The sequence below is a fragment of the Ictalurus punctatus genome, chromosome 14 (assembly GCF_001660625.3).
Source record: "Ictalurus punctatus breed USDA103 chromosome 14, Coco_2.0, whole genome shotgun sequence".
Classification (NCBI taxonomy): Eukaryota; Metazoa; Chordata; class Actinopteri; order Siluriformes; family Ictaluridae; genus Ictalurus; species Ictalurus punctatus.
The window spans coordinates 19124797-19143748 of NC_030429.2; the positions used below are offsets into that span (position 1 = coordinate 19124797).

At 40.4% G+C, this 18952-nt stretch overlaps 1 protein-coding gene across 4 annotated transcripts in view; it reads right to left on the minus strand.

Moving 5' to 3' along the window:
* LOC108274686 (casein kinase I) overlaps nt 1-18952 on the minus strand; it is a 36962-nt gene that overhangs the window by 5418 nt on the left and 12592 nt on the right. For 2 of the 4 annotated variants that reach the window (XM_017484933.3, XM_017484932.3), the window contains exons 2-11: nt 18625-18923; nt 16807-16847; nt 14709-14778; nt 8748-8899; nt 6464-6698; nt 6234-6319; nt 6027-6111; nt 4801-4949; nt 4511-4618; nt 2938-3048 (exon numbers count right to left, since the gene is read on the minus strand). In XM_017484933.3, coding sequence (XP_017340422.1) covers nt 2938-3048; nt 4511-4618; nt 4801-4949; nt 6027-6111; nt 6234-6319; nt 6464-6698; nt 8748-8899; nt 14709-14778; nt 16807-16847; nt 18625-18802 — 1215 coding nt within the window. In that variant the 5' untranslated portion in view covers nt 18803-18923. The remainder of the gene's footprint in view (nt 1-2937; nt 3049-4510; nt 4619-4800; nt 4950-6026; nt 6112-6233; nt 6320-6463; nt 6699-8747; nt 8900-14708; nt 14779-16806; nt 16848-18624; nt 18924-18952) is intronic. The other 2 variants (XM_017484935.3, XM_017484934.3) reach the window with 1 other exon arrangement.

Genomic DNA, 18952 nt, shown 5'->3' on the forward strand with positions numbered 1-18952 from the left:
TCCATTTTTGTAGATTTTGACTATAATTAAATTATAGTTAGAGATATACATACATAGTTAAACCTCTGACCATCACACCCATATGTGGATCTTCCTCAAACTGTTGCCACAATTGTGTAGAATGTCTTTGTATGTTGTAGCATTACAATTTCTCTTCACTGGAACTAAGAGGCCCAAACATGTTCCAGCATGACGATGTCCCTGTGCACAAAGCGAGGTCCATGAAGACATGGTTTGCCACGGTTGAAGTGTCCTTCACATATCCCTGACCTCATCCCCACTGAACACCTTTTGACTAAACTGGAACACTGACTGCACTCCAGACCTCCTTAATCAACACCAGGGCCTGAACACACTAATACTCTTGTGGCTGAATGGACAAATCCCCCAGCCATGCGCCAAACTCTAGTGGAAAGCCTTCCCAGAAGAGTGAAGGTTATTATAAAAGCAAAGGGGGACTAAATCTGGAATGGGATTTTCAACAAGCACATATGGGTGTGATGGTCAGGTCAGGTCATCTTTTGGCCATATAGTGTATAGTGAGGGAAAGAAGTATTTGATCCCCTGCTGATTTTGTACATTTGCCCACTGACAAAGAAATGATCAGTCTATAATTTTAATGGTAGGTTTATTTGAACAGTGAGAGACAGAATAACAACAAAAAAAAAATCCAGAAAAACGCATGTCAAAAATGTTATTAATTGATTTGCATTTTAACGAGGGAAATAAGTATTTGACCCCCCTCTCAATCAGAAAGATTTCTGGCTCCCAGGTGTCTTTTATACAGGTAACGAGCTGAGATTAGGAGCACACTCTTAAAGGGAGTGCTCCTAATCTCAGCTTGTTACCTGTATAAAAGACACCTGTCCACAGAAGCACTCAATCAATCAGATTCCAAACTCTCCACCATGGCCAAGACCAAAGAGCTCTCCAAGGATGTCAGGGACAAGATTGTAGACCTACACAAGTCTGGAATGGGCTACAAGACCATTGCCAAGCAGCTTGGTGAGAAGGTGACAACAGTTGGTGCGATTATTCGCAAATGGAAGAAACACAAAAGAACTGTCAATCTCCCTCGGCCTGGGGCTCCATGAAACATCTCACCTCGTGGAGTTGCAGTGATCAAGAGAACAGTGAGGAATCAGCCCAGAACTACACGGGATGATCTTGTCAATGATGTCAAGGCAGCTGGGACCATAGTCACCAAGAAAACAATTGGTAACACACTATGCCGTGAAGGACTGAAATCCTGCAGCGCCCGCAAGGTCCCCCTGCTCAAGAAAGCACATATACATGCCCGTCTGAAGTTTGCCAATGAACATCTGAAGGATTCAGAGGACAACTGGGTGAAAGTGTTGTGGTCAGATGAGACCAAAATGGAGCTCTTTGGCATCAACTCAACTCGCCGTGTTTGGAGGAGGAGGAATGTTGCCTATGACCCCAAGAACACCATCCCCACCGTCAAACATGGAGGTGGAAACATGCTTTGGGGGTGTTTTTCTGCTAAGGGGACAGGACAACTTCACCGCATCAAAGGGACGATGGACGGGGCCATGTACCGTCAAATCTTGGGTGAGAACCTCCTTCCCTCAGACAGGGCATTGAAAATGGGTCGTGGATGGGTATTCCAGCATGACAATGACCCAAAACACACGGCCAAGGCAACAAAGGAGTGGCTCAAGAAGAAGCACATTAAGGTCCTGGAGTGGCCTAGCCAGTCTCCAGACCTTAATCCCATAGAAAATCTGTGGAGGGAGCTGAAGGTTCGAGTTGCAAAACGTCAGCCTCGAAACCTTAATGACTTGGAGAAGATCTGCAAAGAGGAGTGGGACAAAATCCCTCCTGAGATGTGTGCAAACCTGGTGGCCAACTACAAGAAACGTCTGACCTCTGTGATTGTCAACAAGGGTTTTGCCACCAAGTACTAAGTCATGTTTTGCAGAGGGGTCAAATACTTATTTCCCTCATTAAAATGCAAATCAATTTATAACATTTTTGACATGCGTTTTTCTGGATTTTTTTTGTTGTTATTCTGTCTCTCACTGTTCAAATAAACCTACCATTAAAATTATAGACTGATCATTTCTTTGTCAGTGGGCAAACGTACAAAATCAGCAGGGGATCAAATACTTTTTTCCCTCACTGTACATGTTTGGAATTTACCACTGATAACTGCATATTAAATAACAGATTATTCGTATCAAAACCAGATTGCCAGGGGCTTTAAAATTGCAGTAGCACTGTTACTCCTTGTTGTGGAGATCTTAGGAAGCGAGTATACATGAAACATATCATCAAATATAAACAAAAAGGTCAACAAAAAGGAAACTTGAAATATTCATAACGTAATCAGTTGAAAGTACTTCTGAACTCAGATAGCATGGTTGTTAAACGGTTAACTCCTTTTGAATGGCTGATTCTGATTATGTAGTTTGGGCAAATTAGCACTAAAATCTTTTGTGACAGGTTGTGAGGTCCCAAAATAGGCTCTTTGGCTTTGAACCAAACGAGTCTGATATGCAAATTATTAGAGATGACACACTCAGATGTTTAGTAGTTAGCTAGCTAGTCACCTATTTGATATAACAGGATGAAAAAGACATAGTCAGTCATTGGTCCTTGTATTCTGTACCAGGGTAAAGGTGTAGAGATGTTAGTCATTCGTTTGGCCTTTATTACATATTCCACAATTATTATTCTACACAGATTATATTTAATGTTTTGAAAAGTAGATGTTCAGCATATATTTGTGGACTCCATGCAAGTCCTCTCATGAGTAACACTGGTGTACAGTCATGAGAAGTCTAACGAATGAGTCTACTGCTCAGCTACTTGCAAGGAAAAGGGGAAAAATGAAAAGAAAATAAGCAGCAATGCTTTAGCTCTGTGGTGTGGCAGAGACGAGGTGAGGCCAGTGCGTGCGGATCCTCGCTTTACCTGTGCAGAGCCCCCATGCCGGTCAGAAGCCATATATGAGCTCAGGTAAGACAGGTTGGTGTGCCGATGAGGTTGCGTGTCCCATGCTCCCCTGTGCTCCGAGCTGACCGTCTGCCCCGCACAAAGCACCAAGACCACAGCGAGGAAGGAGAAGGAGAGAGAGGGAGAGAGAGAGAGAGAGAGAGAGAGAGAGAGAGAGAGAGAGATGCAGGTGGCCATGCATTGCACATACATAGCACAAAACAAACAGACATGGAGGACAGCAGCAGGACAGAGAGGAGTTAGACGTGTGAATGTGACGCAAGCAATGTGATTATGAGAGTGTAGAGCAAACACACACACACACACACACACACACACACACACAGAAAAGCAGAAAGGTTAAAATAACTCTAACGGACTTGAAAAGAACAGAAAAGGCATAAGCTAGTGGCATGTGTCTGGACCGCCTGCAACTCAAGAGCTCAAAAGCACTTTCCAAATACGTATGAGTATGCAAGCAGCTAATATTCAGCATGATTCATCTCTCCTTTTCAGCCATTCTCTCAAGCCCAAAAAAAATAAATAAGCACTGCTCCAGTAATGCTGTCCCTTAAAATCAGTCCACAACAACACATTACCCATCCATGTGCTCTTGTAGTGTTAGCATATTCCAAGGCCATAGCTGCTCTGCTGTACTGCAGGGGATTTTAAATGGGAGCCTTTGTCTGTTTGGACAGAACGTCCTCCCATTCGTGATATGCGTGAAGCCCATGGAGACAAGAGGATGGCTGCTGATCGTGATGAATGAACACAAGGCAAAAGCACATGGTTTCATTTGTCTCCTCACTCTTATTCTCTTGAATCACCACTATTGCTTTCTGAGTCTAGATGAAGGAACCATATCCAGAAAGCATTTTAGTAGTAATAAGGTCAGGAGAACTAATCCTAGAAGAGCAGTTTGAGATACTTCATGAATGTAGGCCCAAGTACAGCACTTGGGTGATGGCTGTAGTTAAGGAGCAGTCAGAGATCAGCTAGAGCAACGTCAGGACAGACGGAGTGTAGCACCACTCCAGCTCAGCCAATGGAGCCCAGGCAGCGCGGCAAATCAGGATGCAGCGGGGCCGCTGGAGGAAGGGGGTGGGGCTGGAGCTTTTCCAGGATGGAAATTAATTTAGCTCTCCAAGGCTATCTTCCTGATTCCACTGCTCTTTGTTTCACTCTCTCATCAACTCTGCCTATACCTTCAATACATTGCATACCTAACATGGTGCTAAACAACCAAACTGGTCAGAAGAACATTTTCTCTTCAAAGTCTCTAATGATATAGATAGATTATTTATACACACACACACACACACACACACACATATATACATACACATATATATATATATATATATATGTATATATGTATGTATATATATATATATATATATATATATATATATATATATATATATATATATATATATATAAATATACACATACACATACACATACACACACACACACACACACACACACACACACACACATACATACATACATATACACACACACAAAAACATAAGCACTGATGCTGATGTACCTGGTTCCGCAGTGGCTGATGTTGTGAAGGTCTTTCTCTGTTGGCGTGGGATTCTCTAGTGATAGCAGAGGCTCCTGAATCCACATGAACTGACCCGACTGGTGTCGGCTAGGAGACAAAATAAAATTCAGGCCTGTTCAGAGAAGTTCACAAACTACAAAGTCACATAAGACCAGCTTCCGTCTAGAAATGCAACATCGAAGCCAATACTACCACTTTATTAACAAATGCAAAAGTAACCATAGATTACCAACTACTATTAGCGCCAAGCCTTTACAGGAAATACTCACAATCGGTCTACCGACCCAGTCGTATGTGTAGTCGAATGTATATCCTTTCCTTTCAAATAGTTCAGTGAAGAGAGTCCTTAGATACTCATAATCTGGCTTCTCAAAGAAATCTAACCGCCGTACGTAGCGCAAATACGTAGCCATCTCCTCTACAGACATATAAAAAAAATAAATAATAATAAAAAAGACATTGGAGTTGCGATCTGGCATTCAATACCAATATCATTATTAATAACTTTAATATCATATTTGTCTGACTTTCATATCATACAATATTAATCCGACTGTCTCTAGGCAACCGCTGTGTGACATCTATCGAAGAGTTTCATTATTAGGCCTGCTGAATACAATTTTTGATGATAAAAAACACATAATTTTTGGTTATATTTTTACTGTTAAGCAGTAGTGATGTGTCGATCATGAACAATTCATTTATTTTGAACGAATCTTTAATATTACTCGGGAACAATATGTCTCAGAAAGTGATTCGTTCATTTTGTGTTGACTGCGTGTGTGCTGAAACATCCCCATAGGTTCTGAACCGGAAACAGAAATGATTAGCTCAGCTGTCGAGTCTTTGGGTTCAAGTCGTTCGTTCATCACGTCACAGCCCCATATTCTGAATGCAGTGGGGCTGTGACGTGATGAACGAACGACTCGAACCCGAAGACTTGAGAGCTGAACTAATTGTTTCTGTTTCCAGGGAACAGATGAGACAAAGGTGAAAAGAACGACTCGGATCGGGAGGTGAGGTAAACGAACAGACTCCACAGCATGAAGACCTAATGCTAAACAATTAATGAATCATTTCTGTTTCTTATAATTTGGCCTTGGCTTAATTAGCCTATAGTTTATTTTTTATTCCAAATGTGATCGTTTGCATAAGTACTAGACGTGTTGGGGAATTTGACATGCAACATTTTAATTATATTCTGCTGAAATGAACGAAATGACTCGAAAAAGATTCGTTCATTTTGCTGAACGAGATTCAAAGATCCGGGCCAGTAAAATGATCTGAACTTCCCATCATTATTAAGCAGTTACGTTTATAGAATGTTGTTAGAATGTAAATCATTAACATAATAGCTCATATTACCCACTGGACACCATTCTTTTACATAAAATGCAGTTAAATTTTGAACAGGCATGCGATCATTTATGTAAATGAGCTCCAAGTTTATCTTAAAATTAAGCTTCAAATGACAGTGAGGGAGGTTCAGTCATACCTGGAAAGTTCTCACAGAGAACCTCAATGGGAGTGTTTCGCTTGGTGTCTCCAATTTTCTGATAACGTTCTTTCAACGTGTCTGCCTGTTGCACAGGAGAGAAAGTCATTCTGTCTTTATCCCAATGAGCTAATGAAAAAAAAACTACTTGTTCAAGAAAGACGGGAAATAAAAGGTCAGGGAAATAATGCCACCGGTCACACTCACCTTCAGCCCCTGCCACGGCAGACTACCCCGCAAGAAGTACATAAACATGTGGCCGAGTGCTTCCAGGTCATCCCGCCGACTTTGCTCTTAAAAAAAAATCATCAAGCAAAGTACGTTTTTAATATACCAGCTGATCTCTTGCAGCTCAGTGAACCAAACTCATGGGTGGTATGTACTGTATAAAGCCACTCAGAGTAAAATGTCACATGTTTGGATGTGCCTGTGCGTACCTTTTCCTAAATGTGTGTTGATGGACATGTAACGTGCTGTGCCAGTCAGGCTCTTGTGTTCTCTGTAAGGAATGTGTTTTTTGGTCTCTGGGTCGATATATTCTTTTGCAAGACCAAAGTCAATGATGTGGATGATGTGCTCCTTTTTACTGCCCTGACGCCCAATTAGGAAATTTTCTGGCTTGACGTCTCGGTAGATGAGGTTTTTTGAGTGGACGTATTCCATCCGAGTTATCTGTACACACACACACACACAAAACAATAAAATCAGCCAACAGTTTGAATTTGGACCATTTGAATTACCTACAGTGAGGGAAAGAATTATTTGATCCCCTGCTGATTTTGTACATTTGCCCACTGACAAAGAAATGATCAGTCTATAATTTTAATGGTAGGTTTATTTGAACAGTGAGAGACAGAATAACAACAACAAAAAAAAAAATCCAGAAAAACGCATGTCAAAAATGTTACAAATTGATTTGCATTTTAATGAGGGAAATAAGTATTTAACCTACTCTCAATCAGAAAGATTTCTGGCTCCCAGGTGTCTTTTATACAGGTAACGAGCTGAGATTAGGAGCACACTCTTAAAGGGAGTGCTCCTAATCTCAGTTTGTTACCTGTATAAAAGACACCTGTCCACAGAAGCAATCAATCAATCAGATTCCAAACTCTCCACCATGGCCAAGACCAAAGAGCTCTCCAAGGATGTCAGGGACAAGATTGTAGACCTACACAAGTCTGGAATGGGCTACAAGACCATTGCCAAGCAGCTTGGTGAGAAGGTGACAACAGCTGGTGCGATTATTCGCAAATGGAAGAAACACAAAAGAACTGTCAATCTCCCTCGGCCTGGGGCTCCATGAAACATCTCACCTCGTGGAGTTGCAATGATCATGAGAACAGTGAGGAATCAGCCCAGAACTACACGGGAGGATCTTGTCAATGATGTCAAGGCAGCTGGGACCATAGTCACCAAGAAAACAATTGGTAACACACTACGCCGTGAAGGACTGAAATCCTGCAGCGTGCGCAAGGTCCCCCTGCTCAAGAAAGCACATATACATGCCTGTCTGAAGTTTGCCAATGAAAATCTGAATGATTCAGAGGACAACTGGGTGAAAGTGTTGTGGTCAGATGAGACCAAAATGGAGCTCTTTGGCATCAACTCAACTCGCCGTGTTTGGAGGAGGTGGAATGCTGCCTATGACCTCAAGAAAACCATCCCCACCGTCAAACATGGAGGTGGAAACATTATGCTTTGGGGGTGATTTTCTGCTAAGGGGACAGGACAATTTCACCGCATCAAAGGGACGATGGACGGGGCCATGTACCGTCAAATCTTGGGTGAGAACCTCCTTCCCTCAGCCAGGGCATTGAAAATGGGTCGTGGATGGGTATTCCAGCATGACAATGACCCAAAACACACGGCCAAGGCAACAAAGGAGTGGCTCAAGAAGAAGCACATTAAGGTCCCGGAGTGGCCTAGCCAGTCTCCAGACCTTAATCCCATAGAAAATCTGTGGAGGGAGCTGAAGGTTCGAGTTGCCAAACATCAGCCTCCAAACCTTAATGACTTGGAGAAGATCTGCAAAGAGGAGTGGGACAAAATCCCTGTGGAGATGTGTGCAAACCTGGTGGTCAACTATAAGAAACGTCTGACCTCTGTGATTGTCAACAAGGGTTTTGCCACCAAGTACTAAGTCATGTTTTGCAGAGGGGTCAAATACTTATTTCCCTCATTAAAATGCAAATCAATTTATAACATTTTTGACATGCGTTTTTCTGGATTTTTTTGCTGTTATTCCGTCTCTCACTGTTCAAATAAATCTACCATTAAAATGATAGACTGATCATTTCTTTGTCAGTGGGCAAACGTACAAAATCAGCAGGGGATCAAATACTTTTTTCCCCTCACTGTAGCAACACTAGCGTAGAGGTTAAGCCAATAAGCTTTTCAAGTTTAAACCCAAAATTGACTTATTACAGGAAAAAACCTTGATCGTTACGATCATTATGAGCGGGTGCATACACGAGTGACAGCAACACGCTCATTTTTAAAAATTTTCCCCTTCTTTAACACATCTGATTCAACTTGTCAGCTGATTAACAGACCCCTCACAAGGAGAGTCAGATGTGCCGGAAAACCACACACACCAAAAAGAGCCCACGGCTGGAATCGTGGTCCACTCATGCAATCAGATATGTGGCATGTTGTAAACCTCTCAAAGAACAGATCACAGACTTATGGCTTTTGGAAGCCTTTAATGGAAGCTATGCTTACCAGCTGAATTGCAATCATGAGGACCGTCTTCAAGGAGAATGTTCGGTCACACAGGTCAAACAAGTCCTCCAGACTGGGACCTAGCAGCTCCAGAACCATTGCATTATACTTCCCACATGGGCCAAAGTAGTACACCTGTGGCAACCCTTCCACTGAGAGAACAAGAGAGCAAGTTAGTTAGCTTTTAATTACTAACACTTAGAAGAAAAGAAAATATTACATATAAAAAATATTAAAGCCATTTGATGGCTAAATGAACAACACCTTGTGAAATAAAAATAATTGTGAAATTGTTTTAGGCTCTGTAACTTGTCGATTTCTATTAGGAAAGTTCTGCATAAAAGACAGTCCTCCCTGCCTTTCAATAATTCGGCACAGGAAGCTCATACAAGAACAGCAAAGCACACAAAGCAAACACTACAGTGGAGTTACTGATGCATCTTATTAAAGCAATGGCTGATGGTTGATGATGAGCCACATAGTCTGGATCCACTTTTCGTGACAACAGCTCACTTGACACAAATGCCTAACAAAATGAAGTGAAACAGAAAAAAATAAGAATCCCAAAGGAAATTGGACAGGGCAAGATGAAACTTAAGAGGAAACTGGCTTTTCAGCTATGACACACAGGAAGAGACAAGCAAACTGATTTCTGAGCTTGCTTTGCTATTTCTGCTTGGTCATCTCAGAGAAATGACTCAACAGTGCTATCTGTCAGGGATCTGAATATTATAATACATTCCTTTTGTCAGGGAAAGAATAGATACACAGAAAATTCAGTATGAATTTCACACTAATATGTAATTACATAATGACCAATATAACTACAAATGTACCCCAATTCAACAGACTGAATAAATTCCACTGTTCTCCTCCTTAAAACCAGCAATGTGGGCAGTAGATCTGATATCTTTGCATTTTCTTAAACAAATACTACCAGAAGTAGTAGTGAACATTATTAGAAATAATAAACTGCCTTATCATTTGCTATGCACCTAATAATAAAAAAAAATTGACCCATGTCAGCTGTAAAACTATAGATAACTATTGATAGTTATTGATCAACCACGCCGTTATCACCAAGATCCTAGAAAACATTGTAGCTCAGAAGCTGAGCTCATACTTGCATAGGAATCACACACATTTCAGTCAGGGTTTAGGCCTAATCACAGTATTGAGTAAGCACTAGTTAAAGTAGTAAATGACCTAATACTGACCTCAGTACTGATCAAAGTTGCTGCTCTTTGCTTGTATAATGTGCACCGATAAGCCATAACAATAAAACGACTGAGAGGTGAAGGGAATAACATTGACTCTCTCATTACAAAGGCAGCTGTCAAGGAGTGGGATATATTAGGCAGCAGGTGAACAGTCAGTTCTCAAAGTTGATGTGTTGGAAGCAGGAAAAATGGGAAAAGATCGGAATGACTTTGTCAAGGGCCAAATTGTGATGGGTAGACAAGTGGGTCAGAGCATCTCCAAAATGGCAGGTCTTGTGGGGTGTTCCCGGTATGCAGTGGAAGGACAACTGGTGAACCGGTGACCGGGTCATGTGTGTCCAAGGCTAAGTGATGAAGCTACCGTAGCACAAATTGCTGAAAAAGTTAATGCTGGCTATGACAGAAAGGTGTCAGAACACACAGTGGCAAGGTAATCCGACAGAGTAAATGTGATGCTCTGGGGGATGATCTGCTGGGAAACCTTGCACTGGCATTCATGTGGATGTTACTTTGACACATACCACCTACCTAAACATTGTTGCAGACCAAGTACACCCCTTCATGGCAACGGTATTCCCTAATGTCAGTGGCCTCATTCGGGAGGATAATGTGCTCTGCCACACTGCAAAAATTGTTCAGGAATGGTTTGACAAACATGACAAAGAGTACATGGTGTTGTCTTGGCCTTCAAATTCCTCTGATCCCAATCCGATTGAGCACCTGTTGGGATGTGCTGGACAAACAAATCCAATCCATAGAGGCCCCACCTCGCTTACAGGACTTAAAGGATTTGCTGCTAACATCTTGGTACCAGATACCACAGCACACCTTCAGAGGTATTGTGGAGTCTGTTGCTCAACGAGTCCGAGCTGTTTTGATGGGGGACATACACAAAAATGGGCAGGTGTTTTTAATGTTATGGCTAATTTGTGTATAATGCCCAGTCAGCGCTGTGCAGATCAAAATAATGTTATAGACAAATTAGAAAAAGTTGTACTGGTTAAAGAAATGCCTCTTACCTGTCTCAGATTTGACCAAGTATGAAATTGTTAATGGTATTAGCTTCCATTGCTATGCTGATGCACAGCTGTATGTTTCAACAAAACCAGATAACATGACAGAATGTGTAAAGGTCATTAGACACTGGGTGCTGAGTAACTTTCTACTACTTACAGTAATTCCAACCACACAGAAGTACTTCTATTAGGAAGAAAGAAAGCTAGAATTAAGCTTTCCGATTATGTGGCAACTCTTGATGGTTTTTCATTTACATCATACGCAGCAATAAAAAACCTTGGTGTGATTATTGATGCAAGTCTCTCACGTCGATTATACGACTAGGATAGCATTTTTTTCCATCTCAGAAACATTTACAAGAAATACAATGTCAACATGATGCAGAAAAACTACTTCAAGCATTTATTTCACCCTGACTTTAATGACAGGTTTATAGTTGCATTTACTACTCCATGTATGTAGTACCGGGGTGGAGCCTCATATTCATTAGCTTTATTCATTAGTCATACATTAACTAAACGCAGCTCTCAGCAGGACGCATGGCCTTTTTTTGCACGGGTTTTACGCACGTCTTACATGTCTAAGGGAGTCAGGACTGATTGAAAGACTTGTCAAACCTGAAGTCAGTTGTGTGTTACGCACATTGAAAAAACATGCCAGGTGTGAACAAGTCTTTATTCTTAAATGCTGACACACTGTTTTACAATTCACCAACAACCAGTTCCACTGCCGGTATATCATTCCACTTCAGCATTAATCATGAGAAGAGTTTATCAGGCTCTACATGAATCACAGCATCCAGCCTTTGGAGAAACACAACTCATCCCACACCAGGTTTGAATCACTCACTCAGCAACACCATGTTCAACATCTAACTGGAAAATGACTGACACTCATACCTAAAGCCAGTATTAAGCTGTATTAAAAATGATATTGATATTTGACGTCCACGTCCACATTAGTGATTTGGTTGGTGCATATGTGGAAGTATGACATAAGGGGTTCGAGAATTTACAAGTACAAGACCATTTAAATGATCCACTCATTCATGCAATGAAAGGGATATGGAAACTCTCTCCCATGAGGAAATCTGTCTCCCCTGAAGATCAAGTAACTGTCTTTAGTGTATACAACCGAATACTTGTAGATGTGTACGCATGGAAAAAGAGAGAAAGAGAGAGAGAATTTCTCAGCTACATACAGAAACACAGCCCACTCACTTCCCTCAAAACCACTGATCACGTATCTGCCATGACTCACTAAAGCAGTGGCACAAACATGGAGTGGTAGAGATTAGAAGAGTGGAGATACGGGTGAATAAACAGACAGGCAAAAGTCCTACACTGCTGGCAGGGGAATAATGTAGTTAGTCTCTCTCTCTCTCTCTCTCTCTCTCTCTCTCATGTTCGTCCTCAGTGCCAGATGGCATGATAATTCCCTGGGTGTCCTGGCTCCACCCAACACACGTATACAGGGCTAATAAAATATTTAGCACATTTAGCAAGATAAGATATTGAGTTTCACCAGCATTTCAAATGACTTTTCAAAAGTATAGAATCTAGAGTATCATTCTTAATGTTCAGCACTTTGCAAAAACCTGATCATTATGGCATTCTGCAATTCATTAATGTTTCTAATGAAATCATAGATGTGTTTTATAATCATAGATCCTTTTATAATGCAAAAGAAAGAAAGCTACTTGAGTCTTCGCTGGAGATGGTGACTGCTGCACCATGTAGCGACGGTGTGTTCTACTCGGACTGGGGATAAGGAGGAGGAGGGCAAAATAAGTGGGGTCATCAAGAGGAGTACTTCTTGTCATTCAGCGCAACACTCTAGCATTATGGATTAATTAACATACAAGCAAAGCTCTCATGTGTGTCATTATGCTTGATATATTACAGGACACTGGTGCCATCATATACAGTACGTGTCCTTAATTCTATACTCTGTATGTCCTAATTTACCAAATCACACAGAGTGCCCATTCACGTTATTATCCAGTCAGCCAATCAGGTGGCACCAGTGCAATGCATTGGTCATTTGGTCAAAATCAAGGAGACACAGGTCTTCGGTTAACGTCCACATCAAACATCAGGTCAGGGAAAAGCATCTCAGGATGCACAATGGAGTTAAAGAATAAAAAACATCTTCAACTGTGAGCCAGTGTCCAATAGTGAGTCTTTATTAGTCACATATACATTATAGCACAGTGAAATGCTTTTCTTCACATATCCCAGCATGTTATGGTCAGAGCACAGGGTCAGCCATGATACAGCACCCCTGGAGCAGAGAGGGTAAAGGGCCTTGATCAAGGGCGCAGTGGTAGCCTGGCAGTGCTGGGGCTTGAACCCCCGACCTTCTGAGCAGTAACCCAGAGCCTTAACCACCAAGCCACCACTGCCACTGCAATACTGACTCCACCACTGACTCCAATGTGGTCTGAGATTCATGTTCTTGGCTGACAGGAGTGGAACCCAATGTGATCTGCTGTCATAGCTCATCTTCCTCAAAGTTTGCTCTGTTGTGTGTTCTGATGATACTTTTCTGTTCCCCACAACACCATAAAAAGAGTTGTTGTTTTTTTTAGTTACTCCAGCCTTCCTGTCAGCTCGAACCAGGCTGGCAATTCTCCTCTGACCTCTCTCATCAACAAGGCGTTTTCACCTGCAGAACTGATGCACACTGTATGGTTTTTTCTTTAGTTTTCTTGCACCATTCTGTGCAAAATCTTTAGTGACTTAAGTGAAAATCCCAGGAGATCAGCGGTTTCTAAAAAACTAAAATGACTATTAAAAAAAAAAAAAAATGTACTGGTGTCACAAACAACGAGCACTTCACAGCAAAGCCACGACAGCAAACTAAACTTCCTGTGTACAGCATAAGTGCAGCACCCTCAGATGCAATCTTCTACTGTTGACCTAAATGTGGCACCATTCACAGCTAACCACCAGGTTACAGCTAACATACAAATACAGCCAACATTAGCAGTTTTACTACTACAGACAGTCAGGAGGACAAGAGCCTGATATTAAACAAAAAGAGGCTCTTTGTTTTCACACTTGCACGGTATACACATTCTCCCATTAACACAAGCACTCTATATCAGCACAATGAGCATGTGTCTCATCAACACTACAGGGAGAGGGCTGCTGTTGGCACCTGGGCTTGCAAGAATAAAGCGTGTGTGTGTGTGTGTGTGTGTGTGTGTGTGTGTGTGTGTGTGTGTGTGTGTGTGTGCGCGCACGTGTGCAAGCAAAAGTGGAAGAGAGATATAGAACAAGAGAAAGAAGAATTGTCTTTTTTTTTTTTTGTTGGTTGGTTGGTTTCTTTTTACAACTCTCCTACCTAAAATGACTCAATTTGTTAAAGAACGCAAGAATTATTGCAATCATTATCTAGAACTCTCCATGCCATTACATCAACACTATGATATCACACTACGTCAGGTTACAGGACTGGTGTAGCGAATTACTTAAAATGTCTTAAAACAAAGAAATAAGCAAACGTGTAACGGAAATAGAAAAAAAAAATATGAATGGAGAAAGAGAGACTGAGGTTAAACAATTAGTGCATGTGTGTTGCTTTAGATGAAAAAAAGTAAGGGAAGGGCACTTGTGTGTGTGTGTGTGTGTGTGTGTGTGTGTGTGTGTGTGTGTGTGTGTGTGTGTGTGTGTGTGTGTGTGTGTGTGTGTGAGTGTGTGAGAGAGAGAGAGAGAGTCACCTGTGCTGCCCAGGGTTTTATAAAAACGGTACTCCAAATGTAGCTGTGGCGCCCTCGACTTCACAGGTTCCTGGAACCAGAAGAAAGAGCAGTTTGGAAACCACATAGTTTTACATGCACGATTAGATTAAAATGCACCTTTATTAACAGCAGCATTTATATTCTTGCTACAGTACTAAATTATCTAATTTCATTCAGAGGGACTTCATATTACACTATGTGTAATATGAAGTGTGAGAGATATAAAATAATTTTATATATATATATATATATATATATATATATATATATATATATATATATATATATATATATATATATCATACATACACACACACATATACACACACACACATATACACAAGAACACTCCATGGAAATTATTGGCTTTTTGATATATTTGGACAAGCAAACATTTAACATTGTACATGATTTTCCTTATGGTGGAATGTTGTATTTCAAATAAATTTAGAGATCACTTTGACTCCCTTGCCAGACTCATAGGCATCCACAACCTTTTTACTGAAGGCCTTACAGAACTCTCTAGATCTTGGCATGATGACACCACACACCTAAATAACAAAGGGATCACCAGACACTAGATATGAGAGGTTTAAATAACGCCTGCACTCCCTAAGCAGGTTCTAATCACTGGCAGCCAATCTTGAACACCTGATTCTAATTTTATGGATTTGAAAGTGTGATTAATGTAGAGGTGTACTTACTTTTTCCATGTGACTGATCTGTTTTTTTGTTAATCTAAATTATGGGAATTACTACAAAAAGTAAATTTTGTGTAATTTGATAGTGTATCAACTTTATTAATAGGCACTGTTTCAAAGAAGATCAAATGTTTGCTTGTCCAAATATGTTTATAAAATAAAATAAAAATAAATAAATAAATAAATAAATAAATAAATAAAAAGAGCCAACCATTCCATGGGGTGTACTTACTTGTTACTTCTTACAGTTGCGGTCATAATTTTACATACACCATGCAGAATCTGCAAAATGTTAATAATTCAAAAAACAAGAGGGATCATTAAAATTGCATGTTGTTTTTTATTCAGTTCTGCCCTGAATAAGCACATTTCACATAACAGATGTTTACATATAGTCCACAAGACACAATAATAACCGAACTTACACGAATGAACCAGTTAAAAATTTACACACTCGTGATTCTTAATACTGTGTGTCGTTATCTGGATGATCAACAACTGCTTTTATGTTTTGTGATAGTTGTTCATGAGTCCCTTGTTTGTCCTGAGCAGTTAAACTGCCCACTGTTCTTCAGAAAAATCCTCCAGGTCCTGCACATTCCTTGCTTTTCCAGCATCTTCTGCATATTTGACCAATTTCCAAACAGCGGCTATATGATGTTGAGCTCCATCTTTTCACACTGAAGACAACTGAGGGTCTCATACACTACTATTACAAAAGGTGCAAACATTCACTGATACTCAAGAAGGCAGCATTAAGAGCCGGGGGGGGGGTTGTTGTTGCATAAACTTTTGAACAGGTCGATCGGTGTAAGTTGTTAGTATTTTGTGTTCTGGGAGACATGTAAATTTATTAATCGTCTGAAGGGCAGTACTGAATGAAAAAAAAGAGCTTTAAACAAAACGATTTACACCAACCATCCTGTTCAAAATTTTACACCCCCCTGGCTCTTAATGTAGTGTGTTGAAATTCATTTGTTATTGTGTCTTGTGGACTATACGTAAACATCTGTTAGGTGAAATAGCTTACTCAGGACAGCACTAAATAAACAATAAAATGCAATTTTTATTGTTTAAAAAAATACTATTAACATTATGCAGGTTCTACAAGGCATATGTAAACCTTATGACCTCAACTGCATTCATATATTAAAATCAATATGTTTCTGTTGTTTTTTTGTACAAAATATAATACAAAAAAATATTATGAGCAGCATGAACTGAAGAATAGGACAATCAGATCAAAATAATTATTCAAGAGTTTCAAATCCTTTCCTGTACGGTCTAAATTAGGGCCCTGATCATTTAACAAGCGCAACCAATTCTCAAGCCCTTGTTTAAACTTTGTAAAATGGAGGAATCTTTTGGCCACTTACCAATTTTATTGCAACATACTCATTGGTGTATAGGTTCTTGCCTGGAACAAAATAGAAATAAACTGTTACATCTTATGAGCTGGCTTACTAGAACTGGCATAAAATGTTTTACTAATAATCCCAGTCTTTTACTAAACAAAACAAAACAAAACAATGGACTGTTCGAGTGGAGAAAGTAAATATCACGATGAACTCAGCTGTAGAACACTTCGAACGAGCTTGACTGCAAAGGGTAATATTTTGAGCATAAGCGTTCATGAACTTCACCATCTCGCTTCACTCAGCTTGAGTGATATAGCTATGTATGTCTGTCTGCAGCTGGGGAACTCTGTCTTAACCATTTCCATCAATTACAGACATACCGTAATGAGACAGAACAGAAGACTCAGAAAAGGGAACAGTTCAATAAACATGACATTCTGTCGTGTACAGGTTTTTACTTGTCTACACCTCACCTCCAAAACCATTTTGCTCACTCATGGCATGTTGAAGAGCCCCACAACAAATTCACCATAAATTTCATATATAAAGGTATTCCTTGTTTGATGATTTCTTACTTACTGGTTACATTAATTCACTGCATCAAGCCCACAGGCCACCTGTTGAACAGCCCTGCATTTATGCCTTATTTTAACAAGACGATAAGATAAGAGTGGTCCTGGGTACCTCATGCTCTGTACATTTTTGTTTTTCCATGGTCATTAGCTAAGAAATTAGTCAGATGTCGGTTTGACAACACAAAACTATATAAAGCATGGCTTCCTTCATGCTTCGATGGGAAACTACAAACCTATAACGCATATGACTTTTTTTTTAATGCAATTTCAATGAATTGATTATTTAACTAAAGCAATGAACATGTTACATTACTGTTATATTGTGAAAAACAAGCAAACAAAAAAACAGATATTAAAAGAAGTGCAAAATAAATTCCAATTTCTTTCGAAATGCATCTAACCTATTCCACTAATGTGACGCTACAAAACACTGCTAATAGTTCCAGCTCCAAAAGCCACATAAATTCAACAATAAGCAAATTGAACTAGAAAGGGCAGGAAATTTGATTTATTTCTTTGAGCTTGATCTCTCACTTTGCAAGTATAATATTTTTGCTACTGAACAGTACAATGCATGTTTAGAAAAACTAAACCAGGCCTTTAATAAAATGAATGTGAATCGAAGTATGCATTCAGAAACATATAATGTACAACCTCAAAACCAATACAGTGCCCAAAAATGTGACAAATATGGACATTGTTAGAAGATAAATTACCTACTGCCTGCATAAACGTTAGGCTATCTTGGCTAATGAGTTGTCTAGCTCAGCATTTACCAACCTTTCTTCAGTCACGGCACCCCCTCGAAAACACTAATGCTAGACAGCATTAGCTACAATGAGGATGAAGCTGATGGTCCAGAAGCATTTCTTTTAAGAAATCTGTCCATATTCTTTTGCACTATACATGCATAGTCACACGCTAATTATTAGGAGAAAACACATGCATACTGAAGTTGACGTGCTGCTGACAGGTTAGCGAGGGGGGGGGGGGAGGGGGAGGGAATTATTATTATTTTTATCATATAATTTTTTTATTGTTATTGCCATGTGCGTGTGTGCCTGTCTTATTATTTCTGTGTCTGTGCTATTATTTCAAACTTCAGATATTTATCATATATATTAAAAGTTTTATACACATTTTAGAATTTTGGAAAGGTTTGAAGGATTTTTTACACGGCGCCCCAGGGTGCCGCGGCTCCCCAGTTGGGAAACACTGGTCTAGCTAGTCGCACTAGTTTGGTACAGAGATAAAAATGTACCAAGCTTCAGCTCCCCAAAGTTTCCACATCCGATCTTCTTCCCCACGCGGAAGTTTGGGCCGACCATCAGCACACCGGACGAGCCAGAGCCAGACGGACGAGAGTGTGTGTTGCGGCTCTGAGCAGTCTTAGTGTTCCGAGCCGGCCGCTCGCTCTCCTTCTCCCGCGTATGCTCCATGGCTCCGGGCACCGAGGGAGCAAGAGAGGCCCCTGAAAGAGCACCTCAGTCTGGCACTGTGGGCATGGGATAGCAGGATCAGGAACCACACGCCAGCCCCTCTCACTGCATGATAACTGACCTGGGCACAAAAAACAAACCAAAAAACAA